The sequence below is a fragment of the Pithys albifrons genome, chromosome 1 (assembly GCF_047495875.1).
Source record: "Pithys albifrons albifrons isolate INPA30051 chromosome 1, PitAlb_v1, whole genome shotgun sequence".
Lineage (NCBI taxonomy): Eukaryota > Metazoa > Chordata > Aves > Passeriformes > Thamnophilidae > Pithys > Pithys albifrons.
Window position 1 is genome coordinate 113,665,061 of NC_092458.1, and position 18,154 is coordinate 113,683,214.

General features: G+C 44.1%; 1 protein-coding gene across 1 annotated transcript in view; it reads left to right on the plus strand.

The window, feature by feature from the left end:
• Positions 1 to 640: 640 nt before the first annotated feature.
• The window catches only part of GABRR3 (gamma-aminobutyric acid type A receptor subunit rho3), a 30,397-nt gene continuing 12,883 nt past the window's right edge, over positions 641 to 18,154 (plus strand). The window contains exons 1-2 of the mRNA XM_071573066.1: positions 641 to 906; positions 9,512 to 9,624. Of these exons, the coding sequence (XP_071429167.1) occupies positions 779 to 906; positions 9,512 to 9,624 (241 nt within the window). The 5' untranslated portion in view covers positions 641 to 778. The remainder of the gene's footprint in view (positions 907 to 9,511; positions 9,625 to 18,154) is intronic.

Sequence of the window (18,154 nt, forward strand, 5' to 3'; positions counted from 1 at the left end):
AATTTAGCATAAATTAAGTGGCTGCAGAGCTTAGTAAAAAGGGAGAGGAAAAAGGAGGGAGGGAAAGATTATTGGTATTTCCAAATGTTATTGGGGAATATTTAAACAAGACCTTATTTTTAGTTTGGAGTTGTTCTGTGATATTGTTCTGTCCAGAGTAGTTCTGCATGTGCAGAAAAAATTCTTGCAGATCAGGGAGACAGGAATGATGTGAATGATTGGGAAGACACTGCAATGCACCCAGTTAACAAAAGAGCTTGGTCTGTACAGAAAATGATTCTGAGCAGACACACACATATATATAAAGCAAGATTAATTTAGAGACCTTTGTCATTAAAGCAGATTTTTGTATGGTTTTGTGTGGGATTTAAGGGGGATTAAATGTTTGACATCACTTTGCCTGCCCGGGCGATGTGGAAGAGGTTACTGAGCGGGTGATGGAGAATTTAAAGTGCTGAAAGAGTGGAAGCAATGGGTCAGACTGCAGCCTGGCCAAACAAACTCCTGTACCTACTACACTTCTGAAAACAAGATGCTTCTCTTTTGACAGCAGGTGCTGCAGGGATGTAGAGCTGAAGAAATACTCAAGATTTGCCAAACCATGAGAAGAACTCGCCGAGGACACCAGAACTGGGATGCCCCTGTCGTCTCTCCTTAGTGATGCCTTGCTGCACCTGCACCTTCTGCATGCTATGCTGGTTCTAAACAGCAAAAACACTGAAAACAAGAAGTCAGCAAGGTGGACTGGGTGATCAGGTGCATTTCTCTTTTGGAAGAGATGGTCCTGGTCATGAAACTTCTGTTCCTCACCTGCTTGTGGCCAACAGCAACACTGCACAGTTCTCACAGTCAGCATCACCATCTCCATCATCGGCAACAATTGTCTTTCTCCAGAAAGCACACCAGGTAAGCAGTGCACTTTATCTGTCAGTGTTCATGCTGTCAGACACCCTTCAACACACCCTTCTTGTCCACTGTCCTGTTTTGCTGTCTCTGGATTTATAGTGTGCATAGTATTGGTACTGTTCCCAAAATAGAAACGGTGAAATATTGATGCATTTTTCATAACTAGACATTTCTTATTGTGATTTCATGAATGCTTCATATATATACACAGGTATGTGCCCACTCACACCCACACACAGCCCTTACCTTGTGTGATATAAGGCTACTGTCACGACTCCAGACTCCTACTGTGATGTACCAAATACTCTTCCCTTTCTCTCCATTACAAGAAGCAGCAATGCCGTCCAGAGTTCTATGCCAATGTTATCAAGTCACTTCCATTGCCTAAACAGCAGAGTAGCTACACTATAAAGATCCAGAAAATGTTTTTATGGCACTAAATGAGGTGAATTATAGTTTATCTGTAGTGATGACACAGCGTGTTCCCTTTCTGTAATATACTTGTGTTTTTATACATTGAAAAATGTCTCTGTTCCTACTTCTTCCCATCAAGTAGCTGGCTGGAAATGAATAATGATACAGAGGGTTTTGCATGTAAGTTTCTGTGCAAAGTGTCAGTGCTTTTTCCCCCCACAAATGCAATTTCACATCTGCCATGTGAGGTCTCTCAACATATTTCCAGGTTAATGTAATAGTTTGGGGACACACCGATGACTGCCAGTGATAATCCAAGAAAATTTTCTCTTTTTTGGGAATAAGTAGCTCCATTTAAGGAAGGAGAAGGGATACAACTGTTAGATTTTTCAGTGTGTTAGATTTTTCAATGTGCTTGACCCACTACTGAAAAGAGCAGGGGAGCTCATAGTTTATTTGTACAGTATCACATATTGAGAAAAAGTAATGAGTGGACTCTGATGTGTTTAAGTTGTTTTTTTCTTTCTCAAATTGCATGCTTTGTACATCTGTTAACCTCCTGTATCACTTCTATGTGATAATCCAGCAGGGAAATATCTCTGAAAGCCTCCATGTCTTGATAAAATGATGGTTTTGGGCAATGCAAGGTGACAGATTACACAGTGGAGGTGCCTGGAGATTCTGTATCACTCAGGACTTCTGGGTTTCTGTTTCAAGATACAGATTCAAGTTTGGTCTAAACCAAAAGCTCATGAAAAGAATGGCTCTTGAGCAGACTTTCAAACTCACTGACAGCTTTTGTGAGTGAGTGCTGGTGCACAATTATTTGTAATAACAAAGGAAAATAAACAACTAGCCTTAGTATCAACATAAGGTTTAATCTGGTGCTTTGCTTGCCTCAGGAAGCAGTTAAAAATCAAATGGAAACAGAATAAATACCCAGTTATTGTTGATGGTAGTGGCAAGGAAGGTCTATTTTAAGCTCAGCTGATACACTTGTCTGTGCTAAAAGGGAAGCACATGCTCCTGTTGTTCACATTTATCCTGCTCTGCAGTAGCTGAGAGCAGTTGCTCCATCACAGATATAAAAAAAAAATCAAAAAACAGGAGAGAAACCTGGTGGTGGGAGGCAGCAGGTTTGGAGGCATCCTGCTGGACACCCAGAGGACAGCAGCACAGTGTCCTCTCCACCTTCACAGGTCTTTACTAATACACCTAAATGGATCCATAGGACAATCCTGTGGGCCAGGCAGAGTGTTCCCAGAAAAGAAAGAACAGGAACAAGGAGGAATGCCAGGACTGCACTGCTGCCTGATGCTGCCTGGTGTAGCAGTTTGCTGCACACAAGACATGTTTTGGCACCCCACATATTCCATTTCTGAGGTCCCAGGGATTTCAGACTGGGAAGGAGATGCAGAATCTGAGCCACAGAGGATCCCAAAGCTCAGCAGCTGCAAATCAGCTTTTCTCTGCAAAGGATCCAAATGTGTTTAATTTCTCTTTGTTCCATTCTCTGGTTTAGTTCTAAAGGCAGAATTATCCTCCAGTACATTGCAACAGGGTCTGACTTTCCTCCAGCCTCTTTTTCTTTCTGGGGAAGGATCTGTCAGCCAGCACCAGGGTTATTAGGGACACAGCTGACAGATGGCCTTGGTTAAATGGGTGGCCTTTTAAAAAGAATCCCATGTGAAAATGTTACTTAACCTACAAGTTCCACTGTTTTAATAGAGTAACCCAATTCCCCCTCCAAAGCTATTTGTCTGCATTCTCCTGTAAAGAAGATTTTAAAGCATTAACCAAAAGTACATGAGAAAGCGATTATTCTCATGGTCCATTTCCTACAGCAAAGAACAAAACAAAACATTTGATTGTTAAAATATTAGGCTTTTGGACAGTACATGTTGCTGATGTTACTGACCATTTAGAAGTGCATTTCTGTGTGTGTGAGAGAGAACTATACAACTCTGAGTATTGTATTTATCTGGGCTTCAAGGTTTGCTAAATTTCTTAAAACATTTAAGAGCTCACAGTGCTGAATAACCCCACAGACTCTTCTGGGAATGAGATTTCTGTGAGTTCTACCTTTTGCATACCTTTGATACAGTAGTAGCTACAGTATCCTGGGGACACAGCACTGGAAAGAAACTTATGGCCATGAAATCTATCCATTCTTTTCATAAAAAAATCCTTAATAGTATTTTTTTCATAAACTGACCTAGTTTCATTTTGAATATACCAAGATGCTTTTTTCCCCACCACCCTGACTTTGTAACAAGGGCTTGTAAGCACAAGTTTGGAAGAATAGGGACAAGGCAAACAAGATGTTTCCCCCAGTACTCCCACCAGCATCAAGTCACCAAATTTCTTTTGGGTACATCCTGTGTTAGATGTGATTTCTGTGGATTTATTGATCTTCAGTGGAATTCTTTTCCGTGAACTTGCCCAATTGCTCCCTGAACCAGCATAAACTTTTGATAACCTGGTAAGTTAAGGACAACCAGATGGGATACTGACCACATCAATCCCATGAATGCCATTGGTTGTGGAGCTACATTGGTGGCATTAAGTGATTAAATGCTTTAACCAAAAATGATCCAAGTACCCTTGAGCAGACCTTTGCCCTTTCATTTGCTAATGGTGATCAAGGTTATACAGGAGCAGCTCAGTTTGTCTTTAAAAACCCGACACATCTTTGTCCTTTGTTAAATAATCCTGAATTAGTTGCTGTGGTTTTGCAGGGAGTGACTAACGGCTCTTTGAGAGCTCTGTCAAATAGTCCATAGAGTAGTATTGGGTAGGGAAGTCAAAACAATATTCCTCACGTTTTTCATTCAAAACCCTAGTGCTTCTATCACCTTACTATGTAATTACCAACAGGCCTGTCTTCCCTGTGTGATCTGAAACACTTCAAGTGCTTTTTATGCCCTCTTTTGGAATGTCATTAGAGATTACAAGTTCATTTGAACAGTGTAAAATGTTGCCTGGAATACAGTTGTGGAAAGCACAGCTATTACTGAAAGCAGTAGTTTCTTGAGCTCATGTGCCTCACTGAGACCAATAAACTGGTATTGATCATTGCCCAGATCTGTGCTAATACCACAGCATCTGTCAGAGTTCACCCAGGGAGGTAAATTCCCTTTCCTTAAGTGCACGTGCCTGCTGGTCCTCGTGTCTGCTAATGATTTCACAAAAATTGCTTCATCAAAGGGTTGTCAAGGCCTGGAACAGTGTAGTTGTGGTGCTTAGGGACATGGTTTAGTGATGGGCTTGGCAGGGCTGGGTTAATGATTGGACTCATAGAACCATAGAATCAATTGGGTTGGAAAAGACCTCCAAGATCATCAAGTCCAACCCTTGGTCCAACTCCAGTCCCTTTACCAGATCATGGCACTCAGTGCCACGGCCGAACTCAGTTGAAAAACCTCCAACTTCAATTTCCCTGGCAGAGCTTGAGCCCGTGCCCCCTTGTCCTATTGCTGAGTGCCTGGGAGAAGAGACCAACCCCCACCTGGCCAGAACTTCCCTTCAGGGAGTTCTAGACAGTACTGAGGTCACCTCTGAGCCTCCTCTTCTCCAGGCTAAACACCCCCAGCTCCCTCAGCCTCTCCCCACAGCACTTGTGCTCCAGTCCCTTCTCCAGCCTTGTTGCTCTTCTCTGGCCCCGCTCCAGCCCCTCAATCTCTTTCCTGAACTGAGGGGCCCAGAACTGAACACAACACTCAAGGTGTGGCCTCCCCAAGGCAGAGTCCAGGGGAAGGGTCACTGCCCTGGGCCTGCTGGCCACGCTAGTTTGGATCCAGGCCAGGATCCCATTGGCCTTCTTGGCCACCTGGGCACACTGTTGGCTCCTGTTGAGCTTCCTGTCCCTCAGTCCCCCCAGGTCCCTTTCTGCCTGGCTGCTCTCCAGCCAGGCCCAGCCTGTAGTACTGCACAATCTTAGAGGTCCTTTCCAACCTAATTTTGTGATTCTGTGTGGGCTTTTCCCCTCAGACACCACAGCCTGACATCTACCATACAGTGAATGTGCAGCATCAATGTCTGCATTTAGAGTCCTGGTCTGTGCTGTGCTGGTCAGAGCTGCAGTAAAGAAACCAGGGTGCCAGGCCACTGAAGTGTCACCTGTGTCTTTGCTGTGCTTATGTCAGACCAAAAAGTGCATCTTAACTGATCTCAGGAAGCTCTTCTGAGACCTGGGCTAGTGAGATCTGTCTCTTATGCTTTTTAATGGAGTTGGTACCATGGGAATGGAGCACACTGGAAAACATCTGCTGATGATTTCACAATGCTGTAGAGCTGATCAAAAGTCAGATACTGGCCTAAGATTTATTTGGGGTAAACAAACACGTGTGACTCCCTTTCCATCATCAGTTAAATAACTGTAATGCTGCAGTGAGGACAATTTAATGCCGTAACTCTTTGCCAAGGAGCAACATCTGGAGTCCAGATGCTGATGTTAAAAGAACACTTCTTACCCCTGGGTTGGGGAAGCAGGCAATAGGAGAAAAAATGTGAAGCAGAAGCATATTATTTTTGAATCATCTTAGAAATTTTAACGTAATTTTTCTAACTTTTGGTACCTTTACAGCTGGAGTGTCCATGACATACATTCCAAGAACCATGAACATGTATCCCTGCATGTCAGCCTCTTTTCCTTTTCTGAAAGGGTTATATTAAGGTATTGAAGAGAAGATGTAGCATGTTTGCAATAAAGGTGCTCTTCTGTCTCCTGCAAGGTCTTGCCTAACTTGAACAGCCACTTTTAATAGCAGCTAGAAATAATGATAGAAATCCATATAAAACATCACATATAGATGAAACATCAGCTGTTCAAGTAAGGGAGCACAAAAGATGCTTTTTATACAGGCAGCATTTCTATTTTGTCCACATCTGGGAAAACAGAAAAAATATCAAAATCCTGTAACATCTCAGTGGCCTATCAAGCAGAAAATTCCTGCCCTGGTGTCTTATGTTTTGCCTCTCATGGCCAGGGAAAGTCCTCCTCAGTCACACACTTGGTTCTGGTGAGCAGCTGTCACAGATGAATCCCAGTTCTAGGCTGCCTCTTCCAGTGAAATCATCGGAGCATCACACAGACCTTTTTCCTGGCGCATCCCATGACAAATACCCTGATGCTCCCAAACTGTATTAGCTGTGCCACGGCATTCTGAGCGCAATTCATCATTTTCTCTCACACTGGTTCCCAGGCAGCAGAATTTCCCTGCTGCAGAGCACTGCAGGTGTTCAGTCCTGCTGCCCTCGCTGCTCGACCACAGGCCTGCTCTGTGGTGCTTTTAATTCTCTGTAGCACAGGGTTTCATTGTAGCACCCATGTGATTTTCATGCTTAGAAAACTGAAGTCTGTATTTGAAATGCCTGATGTGCCTTCTGATTGCCCTGATAATTTGATTCAGCCAACACTGCCACAGACATTCAAGGGTACTGAGGCAATTAGTTTGTTCAAACCCGATGGTTCTGAGCAGCCCAGCAGCCACCTCAGCATTCCTGCAATTTAAAGGTAATTTCTTGGGCTTCATCATCAAGGAAAGACAAAAATAAATAAATACAGGCCCACACCTTATGCTGAGGTCTTCCATACCTTGCCTTAAGCAGTGTTTGACTACAGGGACAATCTTCAGAACAGACTAAAGGAATAATTGGAGTTGCTGCCAGCAAAGTCCCAGAGAATCACAGAAAGCATGAAAGAAACTGTGTCTAGGGAGAGTCCCTTGCCTGTGGCAAAGCACTTGTATTTAAGTCATTCCTACACAGAAATGTCTGACCTATTCTTAAATATCCTGAGTGAAAGGAGTCTCAAGACCTGCCCAAGGAACATGTTCCCATGTTTCACTGATCTCACCATGAGAAAGGTGTACTATGGACTCATAAGATCATCTGGTTCCAGAAGTGACACCTCCCACTAGACCAGGTTTCTCAAAACCCCATCCAGCCTGGCCTTGGACACTTCCAGGGATAGGGCAGTTCTCTGGGAAACCTGTTCAGTACCTCACCACCCTCACAGGGAAGAGTTTCTTCCTAGTCCTAAACCTACTCTCTTTCTGTTTAAAACCATTAGCCCTTGCAAGTTCCAGGATCATAATTTCTCAGTCCTTCTTAAAAATTATTGACCCATTTGATGTCCAAGGAAAAAACTTACACTTATAATAAAAAGAAATAATTGTCTCTGTAATATGGATAATGTATGAAGTGGTTGAGCCATAGGTTGGTGGTGTTAATTCCAAGTTTGAGTCGCAAGTGTGGTAGACAGGGAGAGGGAGCTGAGTAGCCCTCCTGTATTCCAGGAGGATATAGTTACTGACTTACTGAGCCAGCTGGATCCTAACAAGTCTATGGGACCAGATGGGATCCATCCCAGGGTGATGAAGGAGCTGGCAGAAGAGCTTGCCAAACCGCTCTCCATCATCTTCCAACAGTCCTGGCTCTCTGGGGAGGTCCCAGATGATTGGAGGTTGGCCAATGTCACCCCAATCCACAAAAAGGGCTGCAAGCAGGACCCTGGCAACTACAAGCCTGTCAGCCTGACCTCCGTGCCTGGCAGGGTTATGGAGCAGTTCATCCTGAGTGCAATCACACAGCACCTTCAGGGACCCAGCCAGCATGGGTTTAGGAGGGGCAGGTCCTGTCTGACCAACCTGATCTCTTTTTATGATCAGGTGACCCACCTGGTGGATGAGGGGAAGGCTGTGGATGTGTCTATCTGGACTTCAGCAAGGCCTTTGACACTGTCTCCCATAATATACTCCTGGAAAAGCTGGTAGCCCATGGCCTGGACAAGTGTACCCTCTCCTGGATTAAGAGATGGCTGGAGGGTCAGGCCCAGAGAGTGCTGGTGAATGGAGCTGCATCCAGCTGGCAGCCAGTCACTAGTGGTGTTCCCCAGGGGTCTCTGTTGGGTCCAGTCCTGTTTAACATCTTTATTGATGATTTAGATGAGGGGATTGAGTCCATCATCAGCAAATTTGCTGATGACACCAAGTTGGGAGGGAGTGTCGATCTGCTGGAAGGCAGGAGGGCTCTGCAGAGGGATCTGGATAGACTGGAGAGATGGGCTGATTCCAATGGGATGAAGTTCAACAAGGCCAAGTGCTGGGTCCTGCACTTTGGCCACAACAACCCCTTGCAGCACTACAGGCTGGGCACAAAGTGGCTGGAGAGCAGCCAGACAGAAAGGGACCTTGGAGTACTAATTGACAGGAAGCTCAACAGGAGCCAACAGTGTGCCCAGGTGGCCAAGAAGGCCAATGGGATCCTGTCCTGTATCAAAAATAGCGTGGCCAGCAGGACCAGGGAAGTGATCCTTCCCCTGGACTCTGCGTTGGTGAGGCCACACCTTGAGTGTTGTGTTCAGTTCTGGGCCCCTCAGTTCAGAAAGGATATTGAGGTGCTGGAGCGAGTCCAGAGAAGAGCAACAAGGCTGGTGAAGGGACTGGAGCACAAGTGCTATGGGAAGAGGCTGAGGGAGCTGGGGTTGTTTAGCCTGGAGAAGAGGAGGCTCAGAGGTGACCTCATCACTGTCTATAACTACCTGAAGGGAAGTTATAGCCAGGTGGGGGCTGGTCTCTTCTCCCAGGCACTCAGCAATAGGACAAGGGGGCACGGGCTTAAGCTCTGCCAGGGGAAATTGAAGTTGGATATCAGAAAAAAATTCTTTACAGAGAGAGTAATCAGGCATTGGAATGGGCTGCCCAGAGAGGTGGTGGATTCACTATCCCTAGAGATTTTTAAACACAGATTGGATGTGGCGCTGAGTGCCATGATCTAGTAAACGAACTAGAGTTGGACCAAGGGTTGGACTTGATGATCTTGGAGGTCTTTTCCAACCCAATCGATTCTGTGATTCTATGATTCTATGATTCTAACTGTTTCAAGCATCTCTGTTCCCTTGTATAAAGGTAGGTACAGTCTCTGAGTGGAACAAAAGATCTAGATGTTGTTCCTGGGGCTTCTTAGAAGTGGTTGATGTTCTTCATGGACTTGGGCACACTCATACCTCATTTTCCAGCATTTCCCAATGTATCTTTCTCCAACTTTATTAGCACAGTTGTTAATCTTACCATTCCAGTTTCAGCTATCTGGTATTCTTGGGTCCCTACTTCATTCAACTATGTCAGGCATTACAAAAAGTAAGTTTCTTACTTTGTTTTGTTTTATTTTATTTATTTTTTAAACATAGCAAACGAGAAATCAAAATGAGGAAACTTGACAGCACCAAAGTGCGGCCACTGAAATCTGAGCAGCTTCTTCACATAGAGGACCATGACTTTGCATTGAGACCTGGATTTGGAGGTGAGCACCACAAACTGCACCGTGCTGGGTCATCGTTTATCCTCTCTCTGAACTCTGTCCACCAGTGTCACTTAAAATGAAGTGACAGACTTAATGGCAGAGCACCTCTTTGGTTGCACTTGAGGAAATAAAGAAGAAATCTAGAAATACTTGAGGGCAAGGGACTTTTTTGTGTTTAGTGTATCAATAGGAGAGATTTGTCCTTGTCAAGTTGTCTCTTTTTCAGAATTAATTAAAAAAAATTATTATTAGAATAAGACTCTGAGAACAGTGATTAAGCTGTAAACTGCTTTGTCTAGTAGCAATTAGCAAATTATTTAGTCATCAAATTTGTTTTGAGAGGTTGAAATAAACCATCAGTTCCTAAAAAAAACTATCCACAGGCTGTCAGTTTATTACCATGTTGTTGGGCACTATGATGATTATTTCCTCATTTAACTAAATTGCATCTGGATAAAGGGAATATTTAATAGGATGTTCACAGTTTTTTGACTCTCCTTCATGAAAGGGAAAATGAAAATGCTTCTCCGCTAATAAGCTCTGTCTGAGCCTTTGAGTCACCAAGTCCATGATTCATGGAAATAGAGTGAACTGCTCTGGATTATGAAGCCAGAATAAAACAGGAGGACCAATAATCAGTTGTGTAGACAAGCATAAATCTGGAAGGGGAGCTGAAGCCTGTGGAGCTGTTCTGTTAACAGCAGCTGCTGGGATCGGACCTAACAAGCACGCCAGGAGGGAGACCTGGGGTAAGAGGAGCCTCTCTGGATGCACTGGGAGAATGTGAAAGGGTTCCTTGTTACCATAGAAATTATGTCTTCTCAGAGAGCAAAAATCTTGCCTGGTTTTGAACAATGGTCGAGGTACAGTGTGTCTCTTGGCAACAGAAATTCAAATTACCTCTTGCCTGGTACCTGTCTAGTCTAATATCTGTTAGTCTGGACTTTTTCTTGTTAGCACCTGCTTTGCCACACAAGGAATTTAAACTTTTGAGAGTGTTATCTCAGAAAGGAAGTAGACATGAAAGCAGATAGAGGTTTGGGGTGTTCTTTGTTGCTGGATCATCCCAGAAAGGAACAATTATGATGTACATAAAAGCAACTTTAAGCAGTGACCCTTCCCCTGGACTCTGCCTTGGGGAGGCCTCACCTTGAGTGTTGTGTTCAGTTCTGGGCCCCTCAGTTCAGGAAAGAGATTGAGGGGCTGGAGCGGGTCCAGAGAAGAGCAACGAGGCTGGTGAAGGGACTGGAGCACAAGTGCTGTGGGGAGAGGCTGAGGGAGCTGGGGGTGTTTAGGCTGGAGAAGAGGAGGCTCAGAGGTGACCTCAGCACTGTCTGGAACTGCCTGAAGGGAAGTTCTGGCCAGGTGGGGGTTGGTCTCTTCTCCCAGGCACTCAGCAATAGGACAAGGGGGCACGACGGGCTCAAGTTCTGCCAGGGGAAATTGAAGTTGGAGATCAGAAAGAAACTCTTTTCAGAGAGAGTGCTCAGGCATTGGAATGGGCTGCCCAGAGAGGGGGTGGATTCCCCATCCCTGGAGGTTTTTAAAGTGTGCTTGGCCGTGGCACTGAGTGCCATGATCTGGTAAAGGGACTGGAGTTGGACCAAGGGTTGGACTTGATGATCTCCGAGGTCTTTTCCAACCCAATACATTCTATGATTCTGTGATTCTATGAATATACCCTGTGATCTGGCAGTTGTAATTCTCCACAGGCAGTGAGGATTTTTTTCCACCCAGAAAATCTGTACCAGGCTTTCTGCCCTTGTCCTTTTATTTTCAGATGGCCAGCCCTACAGCCCATTCAGCTCCTCCTGAAGCCAGCTGTAGTTTTTCCACTGACTTCACTGCACAAGCCTCTCACTAATCACATTGCCATGGGTATGATTTCAGCTGCACTCCTGACTTTCAGAAATAGCTTTCAGCAGGAGGGCACAAGCTCTGCTTCTCCTCTGTCATCCACATGCCACAGTGGCATGGCAGGCACTTTTTTCAGCCACATCCAACAGTTCATACACTTCCAAACTTTCAGAACTCTCTTAATACCTGGAATACTTATGCATGCACCTCTCCTAGACTAAAACATATCCATCAGCATTTTTACAGCACAGAGGGAAAGAAGTCACAGTGAAATGAATGTCAATCCCAAATTTATACCCCATTGTTCCTGTTTTACCATTGATTTCAGTGATGTTGCAGTAAAAGAATGGTTTGGGTTTCACCAGAGGCAGGTCCATAAGGCAGCAGAGTTGGTACCCAAGTGTGACTTCATCAGTGGGCAAATGCACGACTGAAACATGGATCTGAATAACATGCTCAGAATTATTTTATGATAGAGAGACAGGGTTTGGTTTTCTTAGAGGAATGGTGATGATTTAATGTGCAGCAGAAGGAAACTTGGCTGTAATAATGCCAAGGTCATGGGTTCAATCCTCTCTGTGGGCCATTGACTTAAGAGTTGGACTCGATGATCCTTGGGGGTCCTTCCAACTCAGAACAGTCTGTGAGTCTGTGAGTCTGTGATTCTGTGAAACTTCCCTAGAGGAGAAGGTAAAATTAGAGATGTCACTGCCACAGCAGTTACAAATAGCCCTGAAGTGCATGAGGACTCACAGCACTGTGGCTTATGTATTTAAAGCAGGTGAAATGTTGGGGTTTTCATCAAATGTAATGAAGCATCTCAGTGCTGTGATTCATGGAGGGCTTGTGTCTGTCACATGCCACTGGCCTGATTTGTTCAGCTCAGACAGTGCATCACTTCGCAATAGAGGGAAAAAACAGGTCAAAGAAGCTTGGAAAAACAATAATTTAATCTTTATCTTTAGAAAAGAGACATTTTCCCCCTTCTCCTATACCCTATTGGAATTTTCTGGATATGTCAGGAAGTTGGAACGGCAGGTTTTGTTAATCTGATTCCATTGCACCCCTTTCCCTCACAAGGTCAATCGTCCTTTGCACCAGTTTAGGAGAAAAAGCAGCTGGAAAATTCATGCTGTTTTGAACCTGCTGGAGATTCCTCAGTTCAAAGAACTCCTAAATCTAAATCTGTCTTGTTTGATTTCATTTAGCCCCACACACGCAATGTAAATGAGGCACATTAAAGGACCCAGAGTTTTTAGTATTTATAATTAAGTTATAAATGAAAAACTGCAGAGCTGTATTTGATTTCTAAACTGAGAATCATGCACAGGGAAAAACTGGGGGATGTGGAACTGTTGGGCACTGATGCTGCTGCTGCAGTGGTAGTGGAAATAACTGTGACTTTGCTCACAAGACCGGTTGCTTCCTCAGGAAAGTGTATGATTGCTCTGGGAGGGTAAGAGATCCATTTTTATGACCAAATGGACACAACTCTGCTGTCATTTTGTGAGTGTATCTTGGCATTTTTCTGTCCATTGCAATGTCAGTCCAGCTGCACAGTCAGAATTTGACTCTCTGACTGTTGATTTTAAAATTTAGTCCTGACTTTGTCCATTTATTAGCAGATTTATTAGCAGGATCAAAGCCTGAGAACTGAATTGCATCGAGATGAAGCAAACCCAGGAAGCTGCTCACAAACTGTTCCTGCCCTTTGGCTGTAGAAATGTCACTTTGTCTGCAGTGCATTATACAGGGGGCTGAACAGGAGCCAACAGTGTGCCCAGGTGGCCAAGAAGGCCAATGGGATCCTGGCCTGGATCCAAACTAGCGTGGCCAACAGGCCCAGGGCAGTGACCCTTCCCCTGGACTCTGCCTTGGGGAGGCCACACCTTGAGTGTTGTGTTCAGTTCTGGGCCCCTCAGTTCAGGCAAGATCTTGAGGGGCTGGAGCGGGGCCAGAGAAGAGCAACGAGGCTGGAGAAGGGAGTGGAGCACAAGTGCTGTGGGGAGAGGCTGAGGGAGCTGGGGGTGTTTAGCCTGGAGAAGAGGAGGCTCAGAGGTGACCTCAGCACTGTCTGGAACTGCCTGAAGGGAAGTTCTGGCCAGGTGGGGGTTGGTCTCTTCTCCCAGGCACTCAGCAATAGGACAAGAGGGCACGATGGGCTCATGCTCTGCCAGGGGAAATTGAAGTTAGAGATCAGGAAAAAATTCTTTCCAGGGAGAGTAATCAGACATTGGAATGGGCTGCCCAGAGAGGGGGTGGATTCCCCATCCCTGGAGGTTTTTCACCTGAGCTTGGCTGTGGCACTGAGTGCCATGATCTGGTAAAGGGACTGGAGTTGGACCGAGGGTTGGACTTGATGATCTCGGAGGTCTTTTCCAACCCAATCCATTCTATGATTCTATACAGTGAGGATGCGTGAAGCAAACCTGCAATTCAGTCCACCTAAATGTTCTCTAAAAAATTAAACTTTACCCCTAATCCAGGCTCCTCAGTTGTTGGTGGAAGGGGTGTCGTGTTGGTGGATTCTTCCTTTTCTGAATTTTTTGTTGTTGTTGTTTGATTGTTGCCTTCTGTGCAATGTCAGATCTGGGGGTCCCACAGCAGCCAAAACTGCACAATCAGAGAGCTCTTAAAGCAAATCCTTAGGAATGCTTTAAAGTTACTTTCTTTTCTACTATACATCTCTTTATCTGAATCCTTTTATTTTTCTGAACTATCTTATTTCAAAGTACTGTTAGAAGTAATTGGTGTGAGCTCTTGGTTTCCTGAGTTCTGTCTCCACTTACTAAAAATTAATATTGCCACTAAAAAAGATCATAGACTGTCATATAGAGAAGGTAATTCTTTTATTCCTCTATGCATTGGTTGTCCTGACAGTAAAATCTTTCCATTCACTCTCTGAACTATCTTGTATTTTAAAGATCATGGAACCACATGACAATAATCACTGTGTATATGCAAGTTCTCATATATATATAAGTATGACAAATTTATTTTTCTTTTATGTTGTGTCTTAAGGACCTGTAATTTCCTATGCTAACAGTGTGTTAGTTAAGCTTTTAAAATTTATTATCCCTGCTCAGTCAATCAACATAGAGGATAATCACATTAGCAAGGATTAGAAATGATGGAGAAGAATTCAGCAACACTGAGCTGGTCAAGAGATAACAATCTGCATCTCAGTGTGTGAATAAGCATAATCTTGATTCTGAATTCTCAGAGAATCACAGATCCTGTTAGATCGCTCCCCTTCAGGCTTCCTCCCTCCTCAAAATAAATTAGTAACATTTATATTCATCTGAAAGTGAGTGGGGGGAAAAGGGAAATAAAATATGGCCCAGTGTGTGATCAAAAAGTGCTGCAGTTCTAACAGCTCTTTGCACCAAGTTGTTTTGGTTTTGGCTCCACAGCTTGTCCTAAAGATGAGAATTATCTTCTCACTGAGGTGAAGACTAACAGTTATGAAAGTGGAATGGCTTTTTATCATCTCTTTCTGAAAGGGATAGTTGGGGTCCAGGACAGGAAGGAAATATTTTGGTTATTTGCAAGACCTCTAATAGTCTTCTTCTGGATTTTTTCTTTTACACTGAGAAAAAACCCCAGAGCATTGTGTTCTTCCGTTCCAAGAGTTGGCTACTGCTAATGCCAAACCATCTTCAATCCTCAAATAAATAAAAAAGAAACAGAACAGTAAAGAGAAGAAAATACTCTTGCCAGTAATTCTCCTGTTTCTGCCCTTGCCAGAGGAAAGTAAATACATCCACATATGTCCACTTCCCTGGGGCTTGTTTACATTCCTACCCAGTCTTCTTCTCTTACAGCTCCACAAGCCTTTTTGGAAGGAAGTAATCCTATAGGCCTTAATCCTCTCCTGGTCTCTGTCTCCTGCTGGGAACTTTCTGTAGGCTTTGGGGTTTTCCCCTCACAAAAACTGTTACAAATCCACTGGGACACAGTTCTGGTTTTTCTAAATCCAGCATTTATCTCATGGAACTTGAGGTGCAATCTCTTGTGTGCTCAAAGGTCTGACTATTATAAAAATACCATGGAATTCACTAAACCAGTCATTATTACTGTAGAAATGGATCCTAAAAACGCTAAAAGGATATCCTTTTTACATAATAACCCTTCTAAAAAGGGTATTAGTGAATTTGCCTGATGTACTATCTGTTAAACAAATTCCATGCTCATCAAGGAATTCTTTTGCAATGTTTTAAACCTTTAAAATAAAAGATGGAAAATGCTTTCTGTGAAGATAAACCCATCGGAAAACAATGCTGGTTTTTTTATTGCTGAGGAGTAATTATCTTGAAAATCTGCAGAGCCTCCATTGTGAAATCACTAATCCCTCTAAAATAATGATTTCTAGTGAGTCTCCAGAAGCAACTGAAGCTGCTCAATTTAATAACAAAATCCTCTCTGCCATCCCCAGTTTTGTCAGACTGGGAAATAAAAAACACAGCTTTGCTCTGGTTACTTTTTTTAAAGTGAATTTGATGCTGTTGTCTGGTGGTCAGCCAGAGATTGAAATTCTCAATAAAGGAGGGAGAAAGATGTGCAGACACAGAGGATGCATCCCTGCTCTGGCTGGTTTAGGAATCTTACCAATGCTTATTGAAATGATGTTTTTTAAAAAACATCCTCTTGTGGTAAAACAAATCCAAGGATGAAGAAATTACAGTTCTCAGCAACCTGTTCCCAGTAGCTCATTATTACTGTTTGTGGTGGACTTGGTTTTTAATCACAGAAAGAAATGTTCCCAGGAAAGCAGAGAGTGCAGAATGAATACTGTGGGGGCAAGGACAGAGGGCAACAATATAAACCAACAATATCAAAGTGCTTCAGGTGAGGAAATTCAACTGCACACTGCAGTGATCAGGGCTGGGTATCTGTGCAGTGTTTGGTATATCTGTTATGTACTCACACTTGTTGCCAAAGTGGAGTCAGGATAGGAAGGAAGAATCTGGATAGACTTGAGAGATGGGCTGATTCCAATGGGATGAAGTTCAACAAGGCCAAGTGCTGGTCCTGCCCTCTGGCCACACCAACCCCCTGCAGCGCTCCAGGCTGGGCAGAGAGTGGCTGGAGAGCAGCCAGGCAGAAAGGGACCTGGGGGGACTGAGGGACAGGAAGCTCAACAGGAGCCAACAGTGTGCCCAGGTGGCCAAGAAGGCCAGTGGGATCCTGGCCTGGATCCAAACTAGCGTGGCCAGCAGTGACCCTTCCCCTGGACTCTGCCTTGGGGAGGCCACACCTTGAGTGTTGTGTTCAGTTCTGGGCCCCTCAGTTCAGGAAAGAGATTGAGGGGCTGGAGCAGGTCCAGAGAAGAGCAACGAGGCTGGAGAAGGGACTGGAGCACAAGTGCTGTGGGGAGAGGCTGAGGGAGCTGGGGGTGTTTAGCCTGGAGAAGAGGAGGCTCAGAGGTGACCTCAGCACTGTCTGGAACTGCCTGAAGGGAAGTTCTGGCCAGGTGAGGGTTGGTCTCTTCTCCCAGGCACTCAGCAATAGGACAAGGGGGCACAATGGGCTCAAGCTCTGCCAGGGGAAATTGAAGTTAGAGATCGGAAGGCAATTCTTTGCAGAGAGAGTGCTCAGGCATTGGAATGGGCTGCCCAGAGAGGGGGTGGATTCCCCATCCCTGGAGGTTTTTCAACTGAGCTTGGCCGTGGCACTGAGTGTCATGATCTGGTAAAGGGACTGGAGTTGGACCAAGGGTTGGACTTGATGATCTCCGAGGTCTTTTCCAACCCAATCCATTCTATGAAATCCATTCTGTGAAATATTTGCAGCTGTGATCTGGCAGTAATAGGTCAGGGCTGTGGTAGGGGATATGGTTTAATCATTGTCTGTGGTGAATGATGGACTGAACAGTATTTTCTCATCAAGCACCATGAGTACAGTCTTTGCTCTTTCTCCAGACAGAGAAGAGGAGTCTCTTCTTAAGACTCTGTTTCACAGTTCTGCCATTTGTACTGATCAGGAATAAATTTAATTGTAACTTTTCTCTCTTTTTTATAAACTTTAGAATAAATCATTGTTTCTCCTATTTAACATTTACTATTTCTCCTATGGGTTTTGATCTCTTTTATGCTATTCTTTGTCCCCACTGACTTGGTTTTATAGCAGGTGCCAGTGCAGGACAAGCTTCCTTTCAAAGAATCAAATGCCCCTGTGTGTATTTATGTATAAGTGGCCTTTGGTTTCTGTGCCTGCAACCAACATAATCATAACCTGCCACAGATTTTTAGTTCTGTGATCAGTTCACTTTTCTCTACCCAGAGGAGATGAATTATTGAATGAAATTCAATACTGAAATAATGTTTGCTTGGTTAGAAACTGTCTGTGATTTTTGAAGGTCCTAGAAATATTAGGACTGCCATCATCACACTTAGCAAAGCCTTTTCCTCACTACACATGGCATGTGGCTTGGAAAATCCATCATCCTATTCTGGGATATGATTTGTGGGTAGCTCCTTGTCTTCTTGAAGAATGTTGATGGGAGACATTTAACATAAATTGTTTTGATTTAAATGATGCCATTTGTGAATGATGTTCAAATCAGGAATAAATCCCACAATGACTTCTGCTTAGGCTTAAACTGTCTTTGTTTACATGTTAGTTTAGATTTCAGTGGAACACAGAGGAGGTGACTCCACTCAGATTACAACCA